The sequence below is a fragment of the Rhipicephalus microplus genome, chromosome 3 (genome assembly GCF_043290135.1).
Source record: "Rhipicephalus microplus isolate Deutch F79 chromosome 3, USDA_Rmic, whole genome shotgun sequence".
Taxonomy (NCBI): Eukaryota; Metazoa; Arthropoda; class Arachnida; order Ixodida; family Ixodidae; genus Rhipicephalus; species Rhipicephalus microplus.
In genome coordinates, this window is record NC_134702.1 from 160,054,460 (window position 1) to 160,078,446 (window position 23,987).

Below are 23,987 nucleotides of genomic sequence, written 5' to 3' on the forward strand. Positions count from 1 at the left end.
ACTCCCTGCCATTTTAAACTGGGAGCCGCGTTCATACGTGTGAACATTGTTTACCACACAACAATTATGCATATTTGAGGCGCAACGTCATTCGTAAGTATGGTACATTGCCTTACATAGGTACCTAAATATAAACACCCTTCTTATGCTGCCCTGAATATGTGACGCTATGCACTCGAAAGCCCTCTGCCAACGATGCGGTGCTGTCACCTGGCAGCGGTCTGCAATTCTCTACAGGCTCCTGTTTCCTGACACTACTGCCAGAGGGCATCCATACTTCACGCAGCATATCTCCTATTTTATCAATACCAGCCAGATTAGGCTGATTCAATATAAAGGAGGGGCTCTCTGAGGCAAGTCGAATGTAAACGGCCGCTAAATGGAAGACAACCCACGTAAGACATTCCTAGGAGTTATGTAGTGTAACCGCCAGAAGAATATCGGCGTTTGACGACATTTACAGTGAAGCACGCCGATACGCGGCCCATTTTTATTGATAAGGGTTGTAAGTGAATAATGCAATTACAGAAGTTGAGCGCAGAACAGCGTGACACAGGAGAGAGAAACCGTAAACGTTTTATTGTGCAATTATAAGTGATCTTATAAGATGAAGCAATTAGTTCAAGGCCCCATTCGCTCGTGCCACTCGACGTGACCCCCGGATCATCGGACACTGCTCCTGTCTATGCTGGTCAGCGCAGTCACCCAGGAGTAATGGGAGGGGAAAAGAAGAGGGGGTAGAACGACGAGTGTGGACATTTCCAGGTGGAGTGATATACTGTGGGCTTCGCTCTCTAGTAGAGAAGACATAGTGTGCACTATAGCGCTGTGATTAGAGCGTCCTGCTCTTGTTGTGTTCTTTCTTGTTTAAGCCCCAAACCCTGATTGGATACTGCATGTATATTCATTCGTTCTGTTTAGACTAAAAAAGTCTCATATTAGATTTTCATCATCGTTCAAGTTACCAGCTTCGGGTACATTATTTTACAATGAAAGTAAAGCCAAAGCTTCAGTTTGCAATTTCACATCACAACCTCCTACTTTAAGTACCGTTGAAAAGTGAAGGATTCCAGCGTCTTGCTCTCGTACTTTGGTCCCATTCTTTTAAAACTTTTTCGACCTCCTTACCCTTTCAAACAGAAGTAAGAAGACCCACCTATACATCTTCCACTGAATGTTTTTATGAACCTTGAAATAAAACGCTCATTGTTTTCACCACTTTTTTACGCTTCATCTCGCATAGACCGTAGCTTTAAAGTTCATGTGCCATTTCGCCATACCAACATGTACTTCTTCTCCTATATGTAAAGACTTCATCTAAGTGGAATGTTCCTGCCTCCATTGCCAGCGACCCTGATCATGCATCCTTCAAGACGGGCATTTCTGTCTGTCACGCGGCTCTGTAACGCCATAAATGGTATTGAGAGTATTTAAATAAATAAATGAGCATAGTTGCCTAAAATGTAACGAATTGATTCTCTAAGGTACTTCGAGACAAAGCCCCAATCACTTTTATATTTGGAACGGGGAAAGCCTTAGCCTATGCTATTAAATTTATGACCTCATGACGCTAGCGTGTGGTAGAATCAGGATGGCGGCCATGACTTTTCTCTTATTTTTTATTTGTAAGTTACCTAGTTAACCAAGCGTTTCTTCGGGGCAAGAGTTGTGCTCTTTTTTGTGTGAAAAAAGTAATCGATTGTTGTGACAGAAATTGTTTTTTTTTCTCCTTTCTGCGTTTTTTATTACCACAACGCACGTGTAGAACAACATCGCTAATCATGTGAAATATAGAATTTTTTTTGTGTTATTAAGCCGTTTAACCCAAGTTTTCTTCTACAGAGTGACTTTGCTTTTTTCCCCGCATTTGCAGCGACCAGAAAGGAAAAGAAATCATCACAAGGTTTGATACCGAACTCAAGAATGACGGTATCTTTTACACGGACTCAAACGGAAGAGAAATTATCCAGCGACGGTAAAAAAACTTGAGGCACCATCTTCTCTTTACCCCTCTATTCCTATACTGAACAGCGGAGCTGTTCAAAATTTTCTCGTTCTGCGTTCGGTGTTCACAAAAGCTCAGCGGCGGTTTGCGCCATTGTAAGCGATTGTTTTCCAAGCAGCTTCTAGCATAACTATCAATACATAGTGATATCCACCCTATAACCAATCAATGACCAATCATTCAAATCGAATCAACAGCAAATGCATTATCAGATAAGCAATTATTGGCAAATACACGGTCAAAAGCTAGTCATAGTCAATCGAAAACTAATTAGCTACTATTTAAAAACCGATCAATAACTAATAAATAAAATATTGTTTACATATGCATGTCATCATTCCAATACATGACGAAAGGCTAGTAATAGGTAATCAATAACCAATGAATAGCTGCTATACAATCGATGAATAATTCGTGACTTCAAGTCGCTTAGATGACAGACTGACCCAACTGCGTAACCAAAGCCACGTGAATACTAATCTATAGCCATTCAACAGTTAATCAATAGTTCATCAATAATCAGTAAGTTATCGAATATGTTCTAATAAGCTAAAATACATGGTCACCACATTGTGCTAACCAATCGATAGTCAATAAATAAGTGATGATTAACTTATGAATTCTAAAAAATACGTGCTCATGCTCACTTTACCGATTTGTACGATGTGCCCTGACCGAAATAATATGAAAGAGGACAGGAAAAAATAGACGGAGAAAGAAAAATTACAAAAAATAGGCACGAAAAAGCTACAAAACTTAGACATCTAGAATAGCAGTGTGTTATATTGTATTGCAAGGGGCGTGAGAATGAAAGCGTGCTAGAGGAGGAGCGAGAGCAAGAGTTGAAAGAGTAAAACTTAGCAAACGCTTGTGCAGTGCAGCATAGCAGGGGTCGAAGAGAAAGGTGAGGCGAGGAGAAGCAAAAAAAGTAGATGATAAGGTAAAGCAAAACAAGTCTTCTTCAATATATTATCGCGAAGGATGGAAAAGAAAAATGATGGGGTAGCGGAGAAAAAGTGGAGGGCAACCCATAGCAGCAACGCTGCTTCCTTAGTCTTCGCACCCACCGCTAGGGCTGCGCTGCCCCAGTGTTTTTTTCTTTTTGCATTGACGTTTAGTTCTTCAGTGCACTTTCGTGGAAGGCAGAGATGCTACTGAAACAAAAATCTGCTTACAGTTTAAGAGGAGCACCCGTAACTAGCGGACTAGGGAAAAAAAACTAGCACTATAGACAAAGTGGGGCTCAAACTCGGATACGCTCGGTGCCAGCCCAGTATTCTACCACTGAGATACGCTGGTGCTTGTGAATTGTTGGCGAAATTGCCTGCGGCAGGCTTGATATCGGGAAAACAATCACGTTAATACGACTTGTAAAGCGTTTTAAAACAGTGAAAGAACAACCAGTTGTCACACAATGCTAATAACTTAATTAGTGGGCCCTGAAATGCTCCAACATATTACAAAAGCTTGTTCTTGTTCCCCTATAAACTGTGGCGCATACCACTGCAGCCATAATTTCTCATTGTCGTCAGCCTCTGCATGAACAATTTGCACAAACTTCCTTGCATGTGTTTAGTGGATACCACACTTCTCTTGAGAATGACGAAAAGTAGCGAATGCCAGCCTACTACCCACAAGTTTTTTTTTATGAATGCCTTAGAGGATATCAAGCAAGTGTGCTTGCAGTAATTACCCAATTAATGTTTTGAAAAAAGCTCTAAAAGGCCGTTGTTGTAGCTTTCACTGTGACTGTGCAGCACTTTTCACGCAGGCCTGGCGTTTTTCTCTTGTGCTCTATCGATGCACTCGTTCTCTCAGCCATCGGACTCATTGCATCTCGCACCGGAGAAATCATCGGTGCACGTGTTTTGGGTGCGAACAATAAAGTGAAGGTAAGGATCACTGAGAGAAAGTAGATGACGAAGACAGCGCACGCCGATGATTTTCTGTTTCGACTACCAGGTGCAGCATAACGCCGAAATTGCTCTTAAAATATACTGACATTTCTTCACATCTTCTTCCGACACTTATTGGCGTTTTTAGATATGCCCGTGTTGAATCCATGTTACTCACTCTGGTTGACGAGCTAACAGTGCTTCTTTTGCTTTTTTTCTACCAGCCTGAACTACAGACCGACGTGGAACGTTAATATCCAGGAGCCAGTGGCTGGAAACTATTACCCCGTCAACAGCAGGATCTATATTGCGGTAAGGTAGGGGTTATGATTACAGACGGCACGACAAAGGGACTTTTGCTCACGAACATGTATGGTCTACGTAATGATTAAGAGCATCACGAAAAAAAAATATGCACATAGGCCTTGCCCTTGCAATGTTGCTTTCACAAGGCACTTGTGCGGGAGATACACAAAAGCTTGATCCTTAGATTAAAAAAAATGTATGTACTCGAGGGAATTATTCACTATTACTCGACTGTCCATTTCCCCACAGTAACTCTTCACAGCTGTGGAACGAGAATTTTACTGAAATATTTGTGGCAGCCGGATATACTGCTACTACTTGAAAGAGGAAGATTGCTGTTCACCCGCGAGGCACACCAAGGTCGAAAGATTTTCTCGTAGCTTCGTGCTCCCGACAACTGGACGACCTTACTAAACTGCGTGGTGTCTTGAAAACCTTCAAAACATACTTGTCATTACAGTAAAACTTCGTCAGTTTGCACTTGGTTTATTCGAATTTACAGTAAATTCGAACTGACACCCTGTTTCTGGCACAGCCCTGTGTATTTCTGTGATAGAAAATCCTCGATAATTTCAAAGATAAAGCAAATCCTACTAATAATTGGAATTCAGAGTCCTTCGTTATAATAATTCCTCGCAGACGTTGGCCGAATATGCTTTAGCATGAAGCCAAATTTACTATAGATGGAAAACAAAAAAAAACAGAACATTTTTCAGGAGTTGAAAATCCGCACGCTGCGCTGCAGCTCACAGACAGGTGCAAACAATATTCATGGAGTCGTGACTTAAGCAGTGCAAGCTGATTAGTTCTAATTTTGATTGCACAATCTTTGCCAGAAATTAGAGGCGCTTTAGAGCCTAAAAGGCACTCTACATTCTACGTTAGGTTTCACTGCTAACATCACTGCATGTGGGTGCTTGCTTCACCGACTGATCAATTAATTTTGTTCACTCAATGAATTAATTTTTCTCCCCACCCCAGAGGTCACCCACCACATGCATGTAGTAGCACCTAGGTCGGGATAAAGAGTTCAGAGGTGGCTTCATCAAGTTCTGCCGGTGCATTGTGTAACGATGTCTGTTTCTGCAGCGCCCGCCTGCAAATGAGAACTTCGCTTCATTCTAACCATTCTATAGTTCCCTTCGGCTTTGAACAAACGAACTGTTAATGCACCTTCACTTCTAATAGGTCTTTGCAGAGTAAGCAAAGACTCGTTTTGTCATGCCCGTATAGTTATATCCATTGTTCACAATTGTAGTATTTTAAGCGGAAGACAGGTCAGATTGCCTCAAAAGAGGAGTTAACCACTGTTTCTCAATATTGCTGCTTGTACTTATTTGACCTCGAGTGTTTTCCTAATATGAGACCTCTCTTTATTTCTTTTAAACCAGGATCCCACAGAAAAGGTTCAGTTCACTGTGCTCACTGATCGATCTCAGGGAGGCAGCAGCCTGCGAGAAGGCTCAGTGGAACTGATGGTAAGCGCCGACTTTCACGCTAACTAACCATAGTAAATACACGTGTATTACTGGATGCAACCACCAAAATATACATCGCGACTGCCACGTAAACGTCTGCTTAAGCAGGTGCGCTGAAGTTCATTGCCTCATTTCGTGGCATAACTAACCAGGTAATGTTTCACGTGCCTCACCACAAATAACACAGCTGAAAATATAACTTAGTCGACCACTTTTATTTTATAACTATTGCGAGCTTGTGCAGCTTTCTTAACCCGGTGAGTCAATTTCATATCACATAAATGTCACATTGGCAAGGGTCTCGTATTGGAGCCGCATACAAGATGCCATATGATGGCCAGAGCACAGAAATAAGCATTTGTCTTGTTGCGAGACTGTCTGGTATGCTTCAGCTGTGCTTTAAGTGATATCCTGATTGTGAACTGGCGATTGCAGCCATTAAAGCCCTGTAATCTATCGGTACGTTAGATGTGTGAGCCATAGAACTGCACCAATGGTGGACAACAAAACATGGTAACAATAGGTATCACAGTGTTGTTCACTACTTTTGCGATTTATCTTTGGCTTAGATGAAGACAGAAGCCTATGTTTTAGTATTGTACGTGTGGTATTCGCAAGCTTCCGTCAAGGCCGCCTTTGCAGTGATGTCGCAACTGACTTTGCCTAAAAAACCGATGCGACACATGCATATTACGTGTAACTGACTCCTGATGCAGGTAATTTAGTCACGCTCACTCGTACTTGGATAAAACTCTGAGTTCAAGTCTAAAAGAGCACAGGTGAATAATATTCTCGTGAGTTTGAACACGACTGAGCCTTAAGAGCAAAATATATTTGTTTAGTCTGAGTGACATTCACACTTTTTGTGGACCTATGCATACTACGTATATTCAATATTCTCGCACGACTGAGAGAACACATCCGAGTCAATGTGTGTGCATTACCATTTATTGGATGCAAGACATATCCGAGATATGCTTAAGGCTCTCGACTGTAGACCAGAAAGTCACGCGATCAAACTCCAGCCGCGGGAGCTGTGGCTGCATTTCAAATGAAGGTGGAAATGCTTTAGTTCTGTGTACTTAGATTCAAGTGCACGTTGGGGAACCACAAATAGTAAAAATTTCTGAAGCGCCCAACCACGGCGTCCCTTGTAATCACGTCGTAGTTTCAGACCATTAAGTTCTAACAGTTATTTATGCAATATGTAATTTCTAGAGACAACCCTTGTGGAATGCCTGATGCGCTTGGGCACTTCTGACTTATTCAAGATCATAATGGTCAGCGGAGGTGACTATCATCATCATCATCATCATTATCATCATCATTATCATCATCAGCCTGACTACGTCCACTGCAAGACAAAGGTCTCTCCCATGTTCCGCCAGTTACCTCAGTCCTGTGCTTGCTGCTGCCAATTTATACCCGCAAACTTCTTGATGTCATCTGCCCACCTAACCTTATGTCTCCCCCTAACCAGCTTGCCTTCTCGGAGAATCCAGTTAGTTACCCTTAATGACTAGCAGTTATCCTGTCTACGCGCTACATGCCCGGCCCATGTTCATTTCTTTGTCTTGATTTCAGCTATGATATCCTTAACCCCCGTTTGTTCCCTAATCCACTCTGCTCTCTCCTTGTCTCGTAAGGTTACACCTACCATTTTTCTTTCCATTTCTCGCTGGGTCGTCCTCGATTTAAGCTGAACCCTTTTTGTAAGACTCCAGGTTTGTGCTCCATAGCTGAGTACCAGCAAGATACAGCTGTTATATACCTTCCTCTTGAGGGATAGTGGCAATCTACCTGTCATAATTTGAGAGTGCTTTTCAAATGTGCTCCACCCTATTTTTATTCTTCTAGTTACTTCAGTCTCATGGTTCGGCTCAGCGGTTATTACCTGCCCTAAGTAGACATAGTCTTCTACAACTTGAAGTGCACTATTACCTATCTCGGAGCGCTGCTCTTTCCCGAGATTGTTGTACATTACTTTCAGCGATGGCGAGCAGCGATGGCGTAGTGGTTAGAGCATCCGGCTCTCATGCAAAAGGTCCGTGGTTCAAATCCCGGTGCCGCGCGGTTTCCAACCGGATAAAAAAAATCCGCGTGTTGATGGAACTGCATTAAGGGGCCTGGGGTGCGGCCTCACCAGTAGCCACCACCGGGAACGCACTCCCTCACCAGAGAGGGATTGGCCACCCTGGTGCAGTATCTGGCCACTACCTCCCACATGCATACGGAGGTGACGATACCTCTCGGTATATATATATATATATATATATATATATATATATATATATATATATATATATATATATATATATATATATATATATATTGCTTGGCCGAAAGCTGGTGCATTGTGCCTGCAGGTTCACCGGCGTTTGCTTTACGACGACGCGTTCGGCGTCGGCGAGGCCCTCAACGAGACGTATTACCACGGTCATGGTCTGGTGGTACGCGGAACGCACAGGGTCACCGTGACTCCCCTCGACCAGGCCGCCCAAGTTCACCGACAGCTGGCAGTTGCGACGTACTCAGCGCCCGCCCTCTACTTTGCCCCTGTCGACAGCAAAACCTACATGGCTGAGTGCAAAACCAACGTAAGTGCACGTCGGTACACGAATTTTAGCGTCAAAGCTTTTTAGGCTTGGAGAATTCCTCTAGGTCGCGAAAAGAAGTTGAACCGTCATCATCATGAACCGGTACTTGCTTTTTTCGACATATTCTCCACCATTCCTACGAGGCGTCCACTTATTCATTGGACGCGTCAGAAAATTCTGATGAGCGAGTTGACGACTACATATAGATATAAAGATATAGTAAAACAATTTGTAGGAAAATGATTCTTGCAATTCTTCGTGAGGTGGAATTCGAACCTTCGAACCCACAATACAAAAGATAGTGCTTTCCTTTAACTACTCGACTATACAGGCAAGCTAGAGTGTAGCATAGCCTTGTATAGTATAGCACATTAATGGTATGAGAAAGGGTATTGATAACGTGGAGGCACTCATTTGTCTAGCGTGGGAGGCAAATACTTGAATCAGTGAAATAACCAGTACAGAGGGAGATCAAAGAAGAAAAAGATAGAGATATCGAGAGAAAGACCCAACAAAGAGAAAAAACAGATCATGCCAGAGCGAAATAGTGATAAACAAAGCTAGAGAGAGTGAGAAATGTGTGTATAAATTAAGAAAGAGCTGAGTATAGCCACGCAGAGTATAATGTATATTAACGGTTGACAAAAAATTGATGGGGAGGGTAGAGAGGAGGATGGTGAGGGATGGACCATAGCATAGCTATATACAGTACAGTATAGCAGGGGACGTGAGGGTGACAAGCAGAGCAGGGAAAGAATGAGGGCAGCACTAATAGCTCGGCCCTTTCTTTGTTTTTCGTACCCCTAGTCAGTAGGTGCCCCGAATTTTTTGGTGTAACCAGAAGTAATATTTGCGACCACAACGCTGAAATGACATGCACAAGTCAAAGAAAACTGATTTATAAAAGCTTGTCGTAGCCATCTTTGTCGCCAGTGTACTCTTACCACTGTTGCCCTAATAATTCTTAACATGCTCCGGTTCGGTCGATGTGACGCTACGAATCCTGAGACACTAACCACAGTATACTGCCTAGATGTGGTGGTATGATATATCGAAGTGCTTTGAATTAATAAATGGTGCAAAAAAAACACTAAAGTTTTCTTTGTAGAGGTGGTTTTTGGCGTGTTGTCACTCACGAAGTCCCTCAAACCATTTGCAGGAAGATTACTGTCTTCTTTATTGTTGAAAAGCGGTTACTTATGTCCTTGATTGCTGCAGTCTTATACCTCGGTGGATCGGCTATGTTGTGTCAAGGATCGATGGATCATGCTATATGTTGTGCCAAGTCAATGCCGAACACAAAGTTTGGGGTGAAGCTTTAGCTAACTAAAGTGGAAAATTTTAGTGGCCTAGTTTCTGCAGCTTTAGCAAAAACGTCGCTCAGAGATTGTTTTGCTTGCCGGCATTTGTTTGTGAGTTCTGCGGTAAGACTGCAAATTCTTAATGCTTCTCAATATTATGGGACTTTTCAGCACGAAAACAAGAGTAGAATGTCCACCAAACAGTTGTAGAACAAGACCCGCACCAAGAGCATTTAAGAGTTCCACGAACAGCATTTCATGAATGAGTAATAATAATAAATTGAATTCTTATATTTAATTCTTACATTTTGCATGCATTTTTGTTTAGCCTTTACAGTTTACTTTGCTTTTGAATGTGCCTGTGACACTTGTTGCATCACAGTCTTACATTACATCGTAAAGCAAAATTCATCCATGTATGATTTTTTAATTATTTCCCTCCCCTCTGAAGAGTCATCATAGATAGTATCTCACCAGTGTTTCGCAATCTTCATGCTTACAGTGCACCGCTCTCAAGAGGCCACTACCGGGCAACGTGCAATTGCTCACCCTTGAACACTGGAACAAGGGAGACCAGGTTCTGCTTCGGCTGGAACACTTTTTCGAGAAGAATGACCAAGCGGGAGAATTCTCCAAGCCGGTGAACTTTAGCTTACAGGTGAGAGAATGTAGTGGATTTTGCCACTCGTGGTCGTTGCTGCATCTTACAAATGAGTAAAGATTTTCCAATGGGTCAAACGTACTGGTGCACTGGCCCTCGTCAGGGCTCACGAACCCTGTCGCAAACGTGAGGCAAACACGTACTCTACTGGTTGAAACCGTCGGAATTAAAATGAAGACAACAGCTAAGCTCTCTCTCTCTCTCTCTCTCTCTCTCTCTCTCTCATATATATATATATATATATATATATATATATATATATATATATATATATATATATTGACATTTACATTCTGATTACTTCTAGTATTATCTCTGGCGGCGAGTGTTCTACACCACGGTGACAGGTGGCGCTGACTGAAACTCCCACGTTTAACTACACATATACCTTAAAAAGTGGATGGGACAGTAACGGCCAGACTCTGGCCGGAACTGTCAAAATTAACTCTTCCGTTGTTGATGTTGTTATCACGGAGGATTTACTTCCTTGTTCGCAACGCTATGGTCACTTTCGCCAGCATGCATGCATATATATATATATATTGTGGGAATTTAAAGCACGCTTCTTCATCACCTGTACAAAACCATCATCACCTAGTGTTCTTTATCTTGATTGTTAGTGGCAATGATCCTTGCGTTGGTTCTGTGCCTCAGAGGTAACTGTTTTGGCCACGTCTTCCAGGCCTAATAAAGGCGTGTTAAGGACTACATTGCAATATATATATATATATATATATGAGCGGGTACATGTACGCGAGAGCAATACTTTTATGTCTAACGTTTTAGACATGGCCCGTCATTTGTCTGAGAATCACAAAGCCCCTGCAATGGCTGAAAAGTTAGGCACAATTGTATTGCTTTAGATTCTGAGAATTTTTCAAAGGAGTCATCAGTACAAACTTCACTGTCATGAATGGCATTTAAGTGGCGATGCTTTGTAGGGTGAATTTTATGTTCAAGCTTATAAACAGCATCGCAAAATACAAAGAATTTGTCAAAGTGCCTAGCCCGATAATTTGCTCATTTTCAAACTATTTTTATCAATAGTTACCATGTAGTCGAAGTGGTGCTCTTATCCACTCATTATGTGGATCCGAAAACTGGAAGCACCTTCCCTCCGACATAGTTTCTCATTCAAATTGTAAATTGTTTTCTTCTATCGTGCGGAATTGCTTACGTGATGATCCGCGAAGTGTATATGGTATGCGCATATTTTTCTTTGCTTTGTTTGTTTTATTTTCTTATCAAAATTTTACTTTCATTCAGTTTTATTGCTTAACTTCGAATCTTCATATTTCTAGTAAACATTGTTATTTTGATGTTATGTTGCTTGCTTTTTTTCATCGTTCATTTTATGCACCCCGTTCTCTTCTGTAAAGCTATGTGGGATTGAGGGAAAAATAAGTGAAAGTAAAAAGAACAAAAGGGTGGAACACCTCAGGAGACCAGGTTGTGATGTGTTGTTGTTGTCGCTTGGCGTGGTGCAGGCAGAATCACATGAAGCATTATCGGCTGTAGCGTAAGGCTTGAAAGGTGGGCAGCTGTAGCATATTCAGTGCACGCTCGATTAAAGCGAAGCCGTTTTTGTTTTTGTTCTTAGAGAGCCTTGACGATGATACTGTCGAACCAACCTATAGCAATACTCAGGGGGCACCAAAATTCCATTCGTATAACCAATAGTTGCGATAAACGGGTTGCAGGAAACATAATGCAAAACGGGATGGCAGACTGTCTGGAGAAATTTCTAATCCTAGCTGAGATATGCCAACAAATGTGAGGGGCAAGGATGACAATGCAGCCAATTTTTCGTACATGTTTGAAAATTCCGACGCTTTCACAGTACCACCGCATGCACCATAGAGCCAATTTATGGCCACGTCTGAAGCTTCAGGCAGAAAAATTTTTCATGTATATCCAAGTATCAGCTTTTTAAAAACGTTTCATGTCCGTAATTTATGAGTAGAAGCAACTATCCGCTCCCGCGCCTTTGCAATCTTTTAAAGTCAACTTTGCCGCAATGCCATAACGCAGTGCGGATAAGCATAGTGCGATTTCGAAGGGCGCTGGCGACGTTGGAGTTCTGGGTGGGGGTTCAGCCATGAACGTTGGAAGGGGGGAGGGGTATAGAAGGAGTACTTGCCCCCTTACACTGCACAAGCACTTGCCCACACCCAAGTTACGCCAGTGCTTTCCCCCTCTTCTGCCCATATGGAACACGGGAAGCTGAACTCATGTGCCGACGAACATGTGTTCAGCTGCCTTAATTTCTTGCTTTCTTTCTAGTCGAGGGTTTCCCGTAGCATTATCTTTCAGCACGGACCCCTAACAGCAAGTATTCATTTTTATAAATGATTATGCGGCATGCGGGCACTGTTGTAAGCAGGTTATTTCTCCACAGAAACATACAAATGTCGACGGTGCTGAAGCTCCTCAGCGTTCTAACCGATATATTGTTAAAACCCGTATCTTTAAAAATGGGTTTGACTATAAAGTGCATATATTACGTAGTGCTATAGCTAAAAAACATGACCACACAAACCACGTATAAAAAACACGGATGATCATAGGAATTGGTATAACACGAAACTGGACCTTGTCTTCATAGAAGTAGAGCACATTGTGCAGTGACATGTGAAGGGCGGTACGATTTCTATTAGCGTTTTGCAGCTATGGCACTGTTTGACGGAGACACATCCACGTTGACGCCTAGTGGCATGCCTTCATGGTGACGGCTACAACAGATGATCATGATTTACTTGGGGTAACTGAAGTCTTTGGCCTAAACACAGAGTATTCGACCATTCTAGCGACTATAGGTGACGCAGCAGAAGGTCGAAATGGTGGACGAAACGGTGGTGTCACGAGTGTTTACGTCAGCGTCGCAGAGCGCGAAGACGCGTTCATTCGTTTAGGACTACTGAGAGACCGAACTGCGTTGCAGTTTTATCACCGTGTGACAGCTTCGGAGCACGGCTACATGACGCCGCCTGCGTCACTGGAATGACCGCATAGATGACATCAACAAGCACACACTAAACACTGCTACTCTATATATGCCTCTTAAAAGATCGTATTTTACGGAGAGAATTAGCCTAGTTTGCACTGCTGAAACCTATACGCCAGCGCTTACGCATTCCAACCTTCAGCAGCGCGAAGCGCAGAGGTTCGTCGCTTGAACCGCGAACGCGTGCCAGCGTTGCTCGTCGTGCTGGCCTCAGTTTCGCTCCACCAAGGCATGACATTCACCGGTCGACATTGTTGGCCTTGGTGCAGTGCTTACAGCAGCATATTCATTTATTAAACCGGTGCTATCACACTCGAAGTAGTCTGTCACAAACCATCGTTCGGGCATCTGAGAGTGGCACGACTTCAACAATGAGCTGTCACGCGCTGACGCGAACATAATGCGTCGGCAACTCTCCCATGCTCGTTCTGTCAGGGTTTTAGGGGCAAATCTTCTTGTAGCAGCACTTGTTAGTCCCTCGTAGCTGTTGTGGTGTGTAACAAGTATGACATTTTGACCTCCAAGGTGGTGCCGGTGAGAGATTTTTTTCTGTACGCTGTTGAACAATAAAAAATAGTGCTCAATGTGCATGCCAATGGCTGCTAATGGGGAATGGGAGACAGGAGCATTCGGCTCTTAGTGAACGCTCACGCTGCGATCCCCATTAGCAACCATTGGCATGTACATTGAGCACTATCTAACAAGAAAGGATTGCTACGTAATACTCGCTGCGTGCAACCTGCTTATTTAGAAAGGTTTAGCGAGCGTTGAGCCGCAGTGCCATGAATACAATGAACTAGCATATACCATGAATGAACTCGAGGGGGTTAAAGATGGAAAGTAGATACGAAGCGCAAGCCGTAAGAAAGTAAAAGCCAAGTTCTCATGTCTTTCATTTCCCATTAGCAGCCATTCGCATGTATATTGAGCACTATCTGACAGGAAGAGGTTGCTACGTTGTACTCGCTGGGCGTAACCTCCTTGGTTTTAGAAAGGTTTAGCGAGCCTTGGGCCGCAGTGCCATGAATACAGTTAACTAGTATATACCAAGAACTCGAGGTGGTTAAAGGTGTGAAGTAGACTGGAAGCGCAAGTCGTAAGAAATTGTGCGTGTGCCACCTCTCGTTTACTTCTTGGAATGTCCGCTGGGTGGCGGTGCTTGTATATGGGGAATATATGATGAAAAGATGTAAGATGGTGGTTCTTGGAGTGTTGAATGGAGTGTTGAATGGGAAATATATCATGAAAAGATTCAAGATGGTGGTACTTGGAGTGTTGAATGGACGACCGGACACGCAGACAGATGCATGCTTCGTATCTACTTCCCACCTTTAACCACCTCGAGTTCTTGGTATATACTAGTTCAACCTAGATTGTTATTTCTCTTTTGCTACATCTCGTTTTACGGGAGTAGGTATTATTATTTTTAACCGAGCTCTATTAAGGGATCATCATGCTTTTTACGATGGCGTGGGCAGGGTTTTGGCTTTAGACTGTAGCTACTTTTCTTTCAGATTAAGGATACTGTGTGTGTATGGGCCAGCGCAAGCTGGACAGTCTAATGACTTTTTTAGAGACCTGGATGTGTTTTTTCTTGACGGTCGTGATGTCATTTTGATTGGCGACTTCAACTACGTTCTAAATACGCGAACCGATGTACAAGATCCTGGCTGGGGCCGGTCTGTTTGGAATTCACGCGAGCTTCGCCGCCTTGTCCACCACTTTTCATTACTAGACGCGCACAATGTAGTGCACGGAAATACCTTTGTTTGGACATGGCGACGTGGACGATCCTCCAGCAGGCTCGACCGGGCTTATATCCCACGAGCGTTAGAGGCGTTTGTCTCTGATCTATGCGTTCCGTCCTTCCCACCTTCTCCTGTGTACGTATCTGATCATCGGCCTATTGTCTTGAAGCTCGAAGTTCCATTTTCTTTCTCAGAAAAGCCATGGCGTCTTGATGTTCGCGTCCTGCAGGACGCGCGCTCAAGATCAGATTTGTCACGCGCAATACGTGTGTCGCTCACGGCGTCTGGTCCTGAAGATTGGGATGCGCTTAAAACGCAGTGGCGCCTGCACTGCGCAGTGGAGGGGCGTTCGCTTCGTCGACGTGTTTCTGAAGAGCTTGCTGATACCGCGATGAAGTTACGCATTGCTCTGCGCGCCGAGACGCCTTCTCCTCTGATGCGAGCGTGGCAGCGTGAACTGCGTGAACGCTTTCAGCGCTTGACTGCTGCTTCGTCCCTGGCGGCAGCAGCATGGCGCTGTAGACACAACCCATGTGCACATCCCGAGGTGCGGCGCTACGCGAGACATTCCTTTTTTGGGCAATCAGAGCCACCTGTCTCTATGACAGCACAAATACCACCTGCGCAGCGGCTTCCTACGCGTGATCGATCGGTTTTCTTGGCGCATTTTGAAGCAATGTCGTGTTCGGCCATGCGGGCTAACTGTGATGAAACACCGCCAATGCTTAGAAGTTTGCCCCGTATTCCTCAAGAAGCTGCAGATTGCCTGCACATCCCTCCGTCGGCTGATGAGGTAAAGGCGGCACTGAAATCTATGAAACGTGGAACGGCCCCAGGGCCAGACGGTTTACCTGTTGAGTTTTACTTGACATTTTGGGATGAGATTGGTGCTACATTTACCGCGGTAATCCGGCGATGCTACGAGGACGGTGTCTTTCCATCAAGTTTTCGAGATGGACGCATTGTGCTTATTCCAAAGGGTGATGCTTCCTCTGTTAATCCTGAAGATTGGAGACCTATCACGCTCCTCAATGTTGACTATAAGATATTCGCGGCGGTAGCCGTTCAACGTTTGAGGGGTCTGTTGAACACCCTAATAGGTCATCACCAGACTTCATCAGTGCTTGGACGAGAAATACACAGCTTGTCGTATACCACACGGGATATCATAGCTTATACTTTGTCGCGATCTGCGCGTGGTATCCTTGTGTCTTTGGACCAGGAAAAAGCGTTTGACCGACTAGAGCACGCGTATATCTTTAATGTGCTCACAGCCTTCGGCTTTTCTCATTCGTTTGTGGAAATGATTAAAAATACGTACACTGGTCTGAAAAGCACACTAGTTCTGGATGGTTGGGAAAGTGCTGCCTTTTCCATAACACGTGGGGTCCGTCAGGGATGTCCATTGTCTCCTGTGCTATTTGTCCTCAGCCTTGAGCCATACTTGCGTGCTCTTGATGCGGATTCACGTGTCCGGGGTCTTCCGCTTCCTGGTAGCGGTGTCGTGAAAGTCACAGCTTTAGCTGATGATATAACCTTGTACCTTTCAGATGAAGATAGCCTTTCACGCAGCCTGCATGTATTTTCCCAGTATGGCGACATTTCAGGTGCAGCGTTGAACATCTCCAAATTCCGGTATTTCTTCATTGGCTCTCCAAACTCCAGGCTTAGCGCCAGTGTTCCCATTCAGCCGGCCGCGTCCCTTCGTATTTTAGGTATTTCATACAACCACTACGGCATTTGCGAATCTGTTTGGTTAAACGCTCTCGAGGAAGTAAGACAGAAAATTCAGGATGCACGGGATTTCGACTTCCCGCTTCTTGAGCGGAGGTACCTTGCGCAGACTGTATTTTGCGGTCGCATTTGGTACCTTTCTCACGTCGTGCAACCATCTTTACGTATCGTGCGATCACTGCAGTCTACTTTGTGTTCCTTTTTTTGGTCAGGCGGCACTGAGTTGGTCTCTCGCGCGGCACTGGGACAGCAGCGTGCTCAAGAAGGCTTTGCTTTCCCTTCAGTGTCCATACGCTGTCGGCTGCTGGCACTGCGTTTCCTTTTGCGCCTAGTGCAAGGGGAGGAATCTCCCGCACGAACGCTTGCATATTACTTTCTGGGTACTCACCTTCGCCATTTGATGCCTAATGTGCAACTTAACAGGGGGCCACAGTCAATAACACTTCCTGCGTTTTATGCAACAACTGTTGCATTTTTTCGCCATGTCAAGTCGAGCTGTCCTGGCATAGATGTTTTGAACAACCACATAGTTGAGACAACTGCTGCTTTGTTGCTTCCGTTGGTCCCGCCAGCCCGCCGTGCTCGCTCTAGACGGGTGTCTTGGAGCTCCTTAACGGCTTCTTTTCTGCCTGGACACCTTCGGGACTTCATGTGGCGCCTGGGATGGGGTGTACTTCCCACTCTCGACCGCCTCGAAAGGTGGAGAATAGTCCAGTCAGCAACATGTCCGAACTGCTCCCTTCGGGAAACAAATCAGCATTTTCTGAGGCATTGTATCATTGCTCGCGTTTTTTGGAGAGCCGTACATGCTGGATTTCACTGCCTCAGAGTAAATCGCTTCGTTTCTTCTGGGCGTTGTTCGCGAGGCCGCTTCGCTTGTCTTCTCATTGTTGCCGGCGCTTTCTGCCTCTGGCGCAACCGCTGCGAGGCGGTTGCAGCGGGCCGCCGCCGCCGCGCGCTCTACCCGATCCTAGAACGATTGTACTCGGAGCTGCTGTCTGTTTTGTCAGAGGAGCTCTTCTTCCTCGGTGAAGAAGAATTTCTTCGGCACTGGTCTTGCCCTTTTGTGTCGGTCTATGACGGACGAGTGAAACTTGTCTTTCGGCCGGCCTGGTATTGGTAGGCTGATCTGTCGATGTGCCGACAGAAATGGCATGCCAACATGTAAATATGCAAAATGTACATATTTATGTTTTATTTGTCTCTTGTTTACTTTGAAGTATTTTGTGGTTGTGTTTGTGTGAACCATCAAATGTACATGTTTTTTCAACGTCATCTCATATCCATGTTCATGTAAATGACGTCTGTCTTGTCATCATCGTTAGAGTATGTCTAAGACGGAAATGTTCTGTTGAGTGTTAATGACGTTTGTGGCAATAATTTTTTCTAATCAAAAACAGAGACGCACGCACAAAGCAGCTTCGTTAACAGAGAGCATGGAACGAGAGATAATGTGTGCAAGATATAAGGCGTGTTCGTACACAGACTAGCAGTAGCAGGCAAAAAATAAAAAATTCGTAAGATCCCAAGCAACTTGGGAATGGACGTTACGCGAACCATGCGAAAGGAAGGTGACCATGTTGAAATTCTTTATTGAGCGACAGGTCATGAAATGACACTAAATACATCTATTAATGTTTTACGCACAGACATGAGCTAAAGAACTGCAGATGTTTATATAACCAGTTGTTTGCACTTGTGCAACAATGTCAACAGAAACATGAGTATTAGCAACACAAGAAGCGATAAGCTGATATGAAGCGTTGGTGCTCGCGAGGATCGTAGCCCTAGACACAGCCACACAAATCAACTCCTGTGTACAGTACCCAACTACAAATGTTCTTGATCTCAAGTGACGGATGAACGATAGGAGTAAATATGTGACGTTTATAAAATTTAATAGCCAGCACTGCAGCCACGATTGATGTTTCAAGGGCGTTAGGGTCTATTTGAAAAGTATTTCCGACACCTGGCGTGCGGCTCTGTGGTAGAATGCTTGATTGCCGCGCAGAATGCTTGGGTTCTTTCCTGCACACATCCTGCCGTTTATTCTTTACATTCGTCGGCTAAACGCTGCCAATGTCAGATTGGTCCTTGTCTGTTCCCGTCATTTCTGAATAGATTATAAATGTCAATTACTAATGGTACATACCCGCATACTAATGGCACATAACCGCCCGCGGGAACGTGCCACGGTTTGGCGGGAAGCGCTTGACCACGTATGCGACAGTATTGTGAAATTATTCGTGTAACGAGCAGTGCGTTAAATTCTTCGAACCATCTTTCCCGCCCCCTCCTCTCATACTAATTTTGGCTCATGCCAAGTTAAAGGGGTGACCAGGAGAGCACCTAGACGTAAGCGGCCAGATAGATAGATAGACAGATGCGCATATTGACACCAAAAGTGCTTACAGTGCGCAAAAAAATGCTTCGCGTTTATTATCTCAGTCCGTAGAGCACGGCGACTGTTCGTTATTTCCCAAGGAGTTCCCAACGTCCAGGGGGAGAACTCTTCCTTTCGTGTTTTTTTTTCTCTTGCTTGTATAGTAGTGTCTATTTTATGACAATATACCCGTGACGGAAATACGCCACTGAGGTGTTGGCGGACTCCAAATGAAACACTGTAAAGTTAAAATTGAAAGAGCAAGAACGAACATAGATAAAGAAAAACATGACAAAAAACAAAGATTTTCAAATACATTGAAATGAAGATAGAAAACGACTAAAATAACTGGTCACGAGAGCAAAAAAGAGTAAGAGGAGGAAAAATAAAAAAATAAAAACAAACGCGAAAGGCATCTCAGCTTGGCGCAATGAAGCAGCTCTAACTTTTTTAGAACTGCGCTCATTCGGACACGCCCATTTAATATGTATGTACAGTGCAGGATTTCCTATCTTGGAAGCTCTTTCTGAGAGTTACGTTAGATTTTTCTTTGTGTCTTTGTACCATCCGCAGCTGGGCGACGTTTCTATCTTTCTTTAAAATAGAAAGGTTTTTCGAAATAACGGCGCGATTCTAGTTTCGTACTGAATTTATGTCTGTACCTTTGGTTGACACGCCACAATATCTATACACATTTCCGATTCTTTTCATTTGATTACCTTGTGTTATTGTCCTTCGGTTTTATCTCACTTCATTACAAAGCGCTTCTGTAAAAAAATTTACATTCAGCGTACAAGGGCTCAAGGAGGCGTTTTCAAGTTGGTACACTACAAGTTGGTATATTACAAAGCAAAATAATATTGGTACGAGATGAGTTTGTAATATTTTTATTTGGGCTTACGTTTCATGCACAAGAAATTTTCATTAGCAGAACAAGTTTAATTGATTTGGGGAGGCAATATTCATTGTCGTGTCCTTGTCAATATTTTTGCAAAAAAATTCGTAAAACTTTTAATGGAAGTGGTGATTTACCAGGGTTTGCTTTCGTTTCCGCCTCTATTTCAGGCTGCTTTCGTGCGGACGATAGAGGACATGACGGAGATGAATCTGATTGCCACAGAAACGAAAGGGAACACCAGGCGTTTTGAGTTCCAAACTGAAGGAAGCCGCGAAGCCAAGGGCTTCATGTCAGGTAAGCCGCGTTCAGCCTTGCTTGGGTTATGCTGTTCGCGCATTTGTACTGTCGTTCATAGCTTTCTTCTTTTGCATAATATTAGGAAACACTTCAACACGTCATGCAAGCGCTCATTTCTCCCAGTGAAACCAGGTCCACAAGCTTTCAATTATTACTAAAGAACAGCAGTGAAATAAGGGACAAGGGTAAAAAAAACAAGAGTAAAAAAAGAAATATAAGAAGGCAAAGCACAGAACGTGTACACTCGGCATTGTATATGTATCTTTATTCTCTTTCTGACCTTTTTCCCCCACCCCTGTACATGGTAGCAAACCAGTTCTTCTAGGCTAACCTCCCTGTCTCTTCCTTTTATTTGTTTCTCTCTTGCTTTGCCCAAATGTTATAGGGCTCGGGTTCTTTGATTTGATAGCTGGGTCCATGTACTCGTGGCGTGTCGCGCGACTAAGATCAATAATATTTTTTCGAATCCTGGCCCCGGTGGTCGCCATCAATTAGGACGAAAAAGCAAGAAAACCCTGGTACAAACTAGCTCGGGTGGTGGAAATCAGTCCGAAGTGCCATACTTGGACGTGGCCTCTTTTCGCGAATAAAACTCTAGAAATTATAATTTTACTGGCAGTACTCATGATACTCCGAAAGTTAAATCGAATCAATGTTTATTTCCAACATGTTTTTTTTCTTCGACCAGGTGGGAGTCGCTCATGTGAAAAGCGGTTAAAATAAAACACTTGAGGGCCGACATACATGGCAGCAGTTGCGAATTCAAGCCTTTAAGAAATACAGTGCCCGTATAAAGCAGGTGAAATGAACAAAAAGGAAAAGAATGGTATAAAATGCAACCGTAGCAAAAAATACACAGAGCAAAGTAAGTCACTACGTTTTTAATGAACAATACTCATGAACGCGATACTAAGTAGAAATACGTCACCAGAAATGTTTCATCCTGGTGACGTATTATACGTAATAAAAACACTACAAAAACACTATGCAAAGGTCAGAAAAAAATCACGCATTTCTTTTTTTGTAAACTAAAAAATATTAGGGTCACTACTTTCATATTTGTTGTACGGAAGGTAACGTGAATCCTTGTCTTGTATAGTTATGTTTGACAAAGCTGTAACAAATGTTTGAAACTGTTTCGAAATTTATTCTCTGTTTCTAAATGTTTCATATCGTTTTTGAAGATTCTGAAGAAGATTGCAAAACTTAACTCCTTCGCTAAGACAGCGCCGAAGCCAGGAAACCGCATAGGTCACGCGCTTTGCTTTTCATACAGGATAGCGGCCGTGTAGAGCGTCTGGAACTCGGTCAGGTGAGCTGCCTGTACGAAGTAAAACATTGTGACGTTTTCTGCTGCGCTTAGCGATTTTTTTTTCATCAAGCGCTGACGTGCAAATCATTATACACCGTTTTTGTTTCGTAATTTGTAATCGTTTCTCGTTCTCGACATGAGATGGCGGTACATCACTGAGGCCTAATTCTTGGTGTGACGACTCTCGAACAGATTTTTGTAGCAGAATGCATTGTGCGTCGGTCCGCGCCTATACTTTCTTCACGCACACCACTACTCGCTGTAGACTGGCATGCCGTGTCGGCGACTATCGTTGTAGACCTTGGCACGCCGTGTCGGCGGCTATTGTGCAACATCTTTTCAAAACTACGGATGTGTACGCAGAGCATATTAATGCAGCAGTTAGCCTGCCAATTCGGAGGAGTGTTTTTCAGTTGTTTGTTTATAGCGCGAACGGGAGGAAGAGGAGAGGTTGAGATGAACAAGAGAACTTATTCTGAAGCCATACTAGCAAGCATGGCTCAGCCTCTGCTGGGAGAGGGGAATTGGGCACCAAAGAAAGTGTGAGCAGATAAAAGGAGTGGCCTCCATAGCCCATGACGTGAATAGTGACATCTTTAGCCGCTAGTCCATCACAGTGGCTCCACTGACACACTGGACTGAGTATAAATAATTTCAATCCTCCTAGGTCTTTCAATGTGTTCTTGGGGGGTTTACGACTAAAAGAAATAAATATAGCGGGAGGTCGTCTTTCGTTAGGAATTACTAAACTACGAGGCCTGTTGTCAACGCAGCACGCTAGCAGAAACGTCACCGCTTCGTGGCTGTCATCATAGAACACACACAACAATGCGAAAGTAGCGCGTCAATCATCGCACGAAACGTAGAAACGGTGGAGGAAGTGGCTATCGCGATGTCCATAGCCCACACGAGCGCCTCATATGTCTTCAGCGACTCGCAAACAGCCATTCGAAACTAAGCCAGCGGCAGAGTCTTCTCCGAGGCATTGCGGATTCTTAGTACAGGCGAAATTCACGAGGCGTAGAAACACGTGCACATCCTTTGGTTCCACCCCAGGTGGTCGAAATTTCCGGAGCCCTCCACTACGGCGTCTCTCATAATCATATGGTGCTTTTGAGATGTTAAACCCCACCTATCAATCAATCCTTTGGTTTCCTGCCCACACACCACTAGGTAACCCGGAGGGAAGTCCGAATGAAGTGGCGGACAACGTGGCTCGAGGTCTTACGTCCGAGTCTCGTTAGACAAAGCAGCCAACGAAACGGACTTTTCTACGCCGGTGTGGGAGTGGCACGGGCGGCTCACTAACTATTGTGACATAACTCAACACTATCGATTGCAAAGGCGGTAGTACCCTCCACCTCACTCCAAGCTAAAGAGGCCCCAGTGTGTTCAATAGCGGCAGCTGCAAACACGTGCATACACGAATCCCGTCATCATGCACCACACATATCTCGACGTCTATACTTTTAATTTATGCCAGAACTGTACCACCATAGCCGCTCTTGATCATATCCTATGGGAATGTCCAGCATTAATCAGAAGTTTCGGGATCGCGGTCTCTATTAAAGACCTTCGGGCGCATTGGCAGACCGCTCTGATCAGTTCTGATTTGGACAAGCAACTCTGGGCGACCCTGCACGCCAGGGAAGCTGCCAGGAGACTCGATCTTTTCGTTGGCTTCTAAGTGGGAGGGCAGCCGAGCAATCTGCCAGAAATTAATAAAGTTTACCTCACTCTCGCTGTTGTTGTGTAGTGTTTCTGCAATATATATTTAGGCCTGTTCGACTCAAGTTGGCAATATGGAATGAAACTCTGATATAAAAACGAATTGCCCGCAGGCCACGAAAATGGGTCAATGGACGTGCATGGTCCAGAATACTATGTGTACCTGACACCGATGCAAATCAGGACGTTCCTGGTGACTTTCTCTAAGGACGACACGAAGCACATGGTGTGTTCCACCGACTGAAAAGCAGCTGCCATCAAGTGTCTACGCGAACGAAGCTCTCGCTTTCATTCTCAAGTATTATAACTCGTATGCATTCGAAAAAAATAAAGTTTCTTCGAATAAATTTGAAAAGAATAAACACTCCTGTGGTGCAATGCTTGTGCCTAGAGAAGCATTTACTCATGCGATACTCGGCGTTTTGCATCGTACTTTGTTGTGAATATGTGTGCTCGCAGGGTTAATTCAGAAACTTGTTGCATGAAATATTTTACTAATAAGTATTCATTTATTTATTTGTCTGTTTATATATGTATTCATTTATTTGTTGATTTGTTCATTTAAGGAAGACTTGACGTTTCGGGAAAAAAGAAGAATAAGAGCGTTTAGGGCCAGAAGTTGGAATCTGCTTTGAGTATT

General features: G+C 43.9%; 1 protein-coding gene across 1 annotated transcript in view; it reads left to right on the forward strand.

Moving 5' to 3' along the window:
• LOC142803982 (lysosomal alpha-mannosidase-like) overlaps positions 1-23,725 on the forward strand; it is a 105,360-nt gene extending 81,635 nt beyond the window's left edge. The window contains exons 19-25 of the mRNA XM_075890382.1: positions 1,874-1,975; positions 4,125-4,212; positions 5,598-5,684; positions 8,051-8,281; positions 10,085-10,240; positions 20,178-20,304; positions 23,461-23,725. Of these exons, the coding sequence (XP_075746497.1) occupies positions 1,874-1,975; positions 4,125-4,212; positions 5,598-5,684; positions 8,051-8,281; positions 10,085-10,240; positions 20,178-20,304; positions 23,461-23,591 (922 nt within the window). The 3' untranslated portion in view covers positions 23,592-23,725. The remainder of the gene's footprint in view (positions 1-1,873; positions 1,976-4,124; positions 4,213-5,597; positions 5,685-8,050; positions 8,282-10,084; positions 10,241-20,177; positions 20,305-23,460) is intronic.
• The last annotated feature ends 262 nt before the right edge of the window (positions 23,726-23,987 follow it).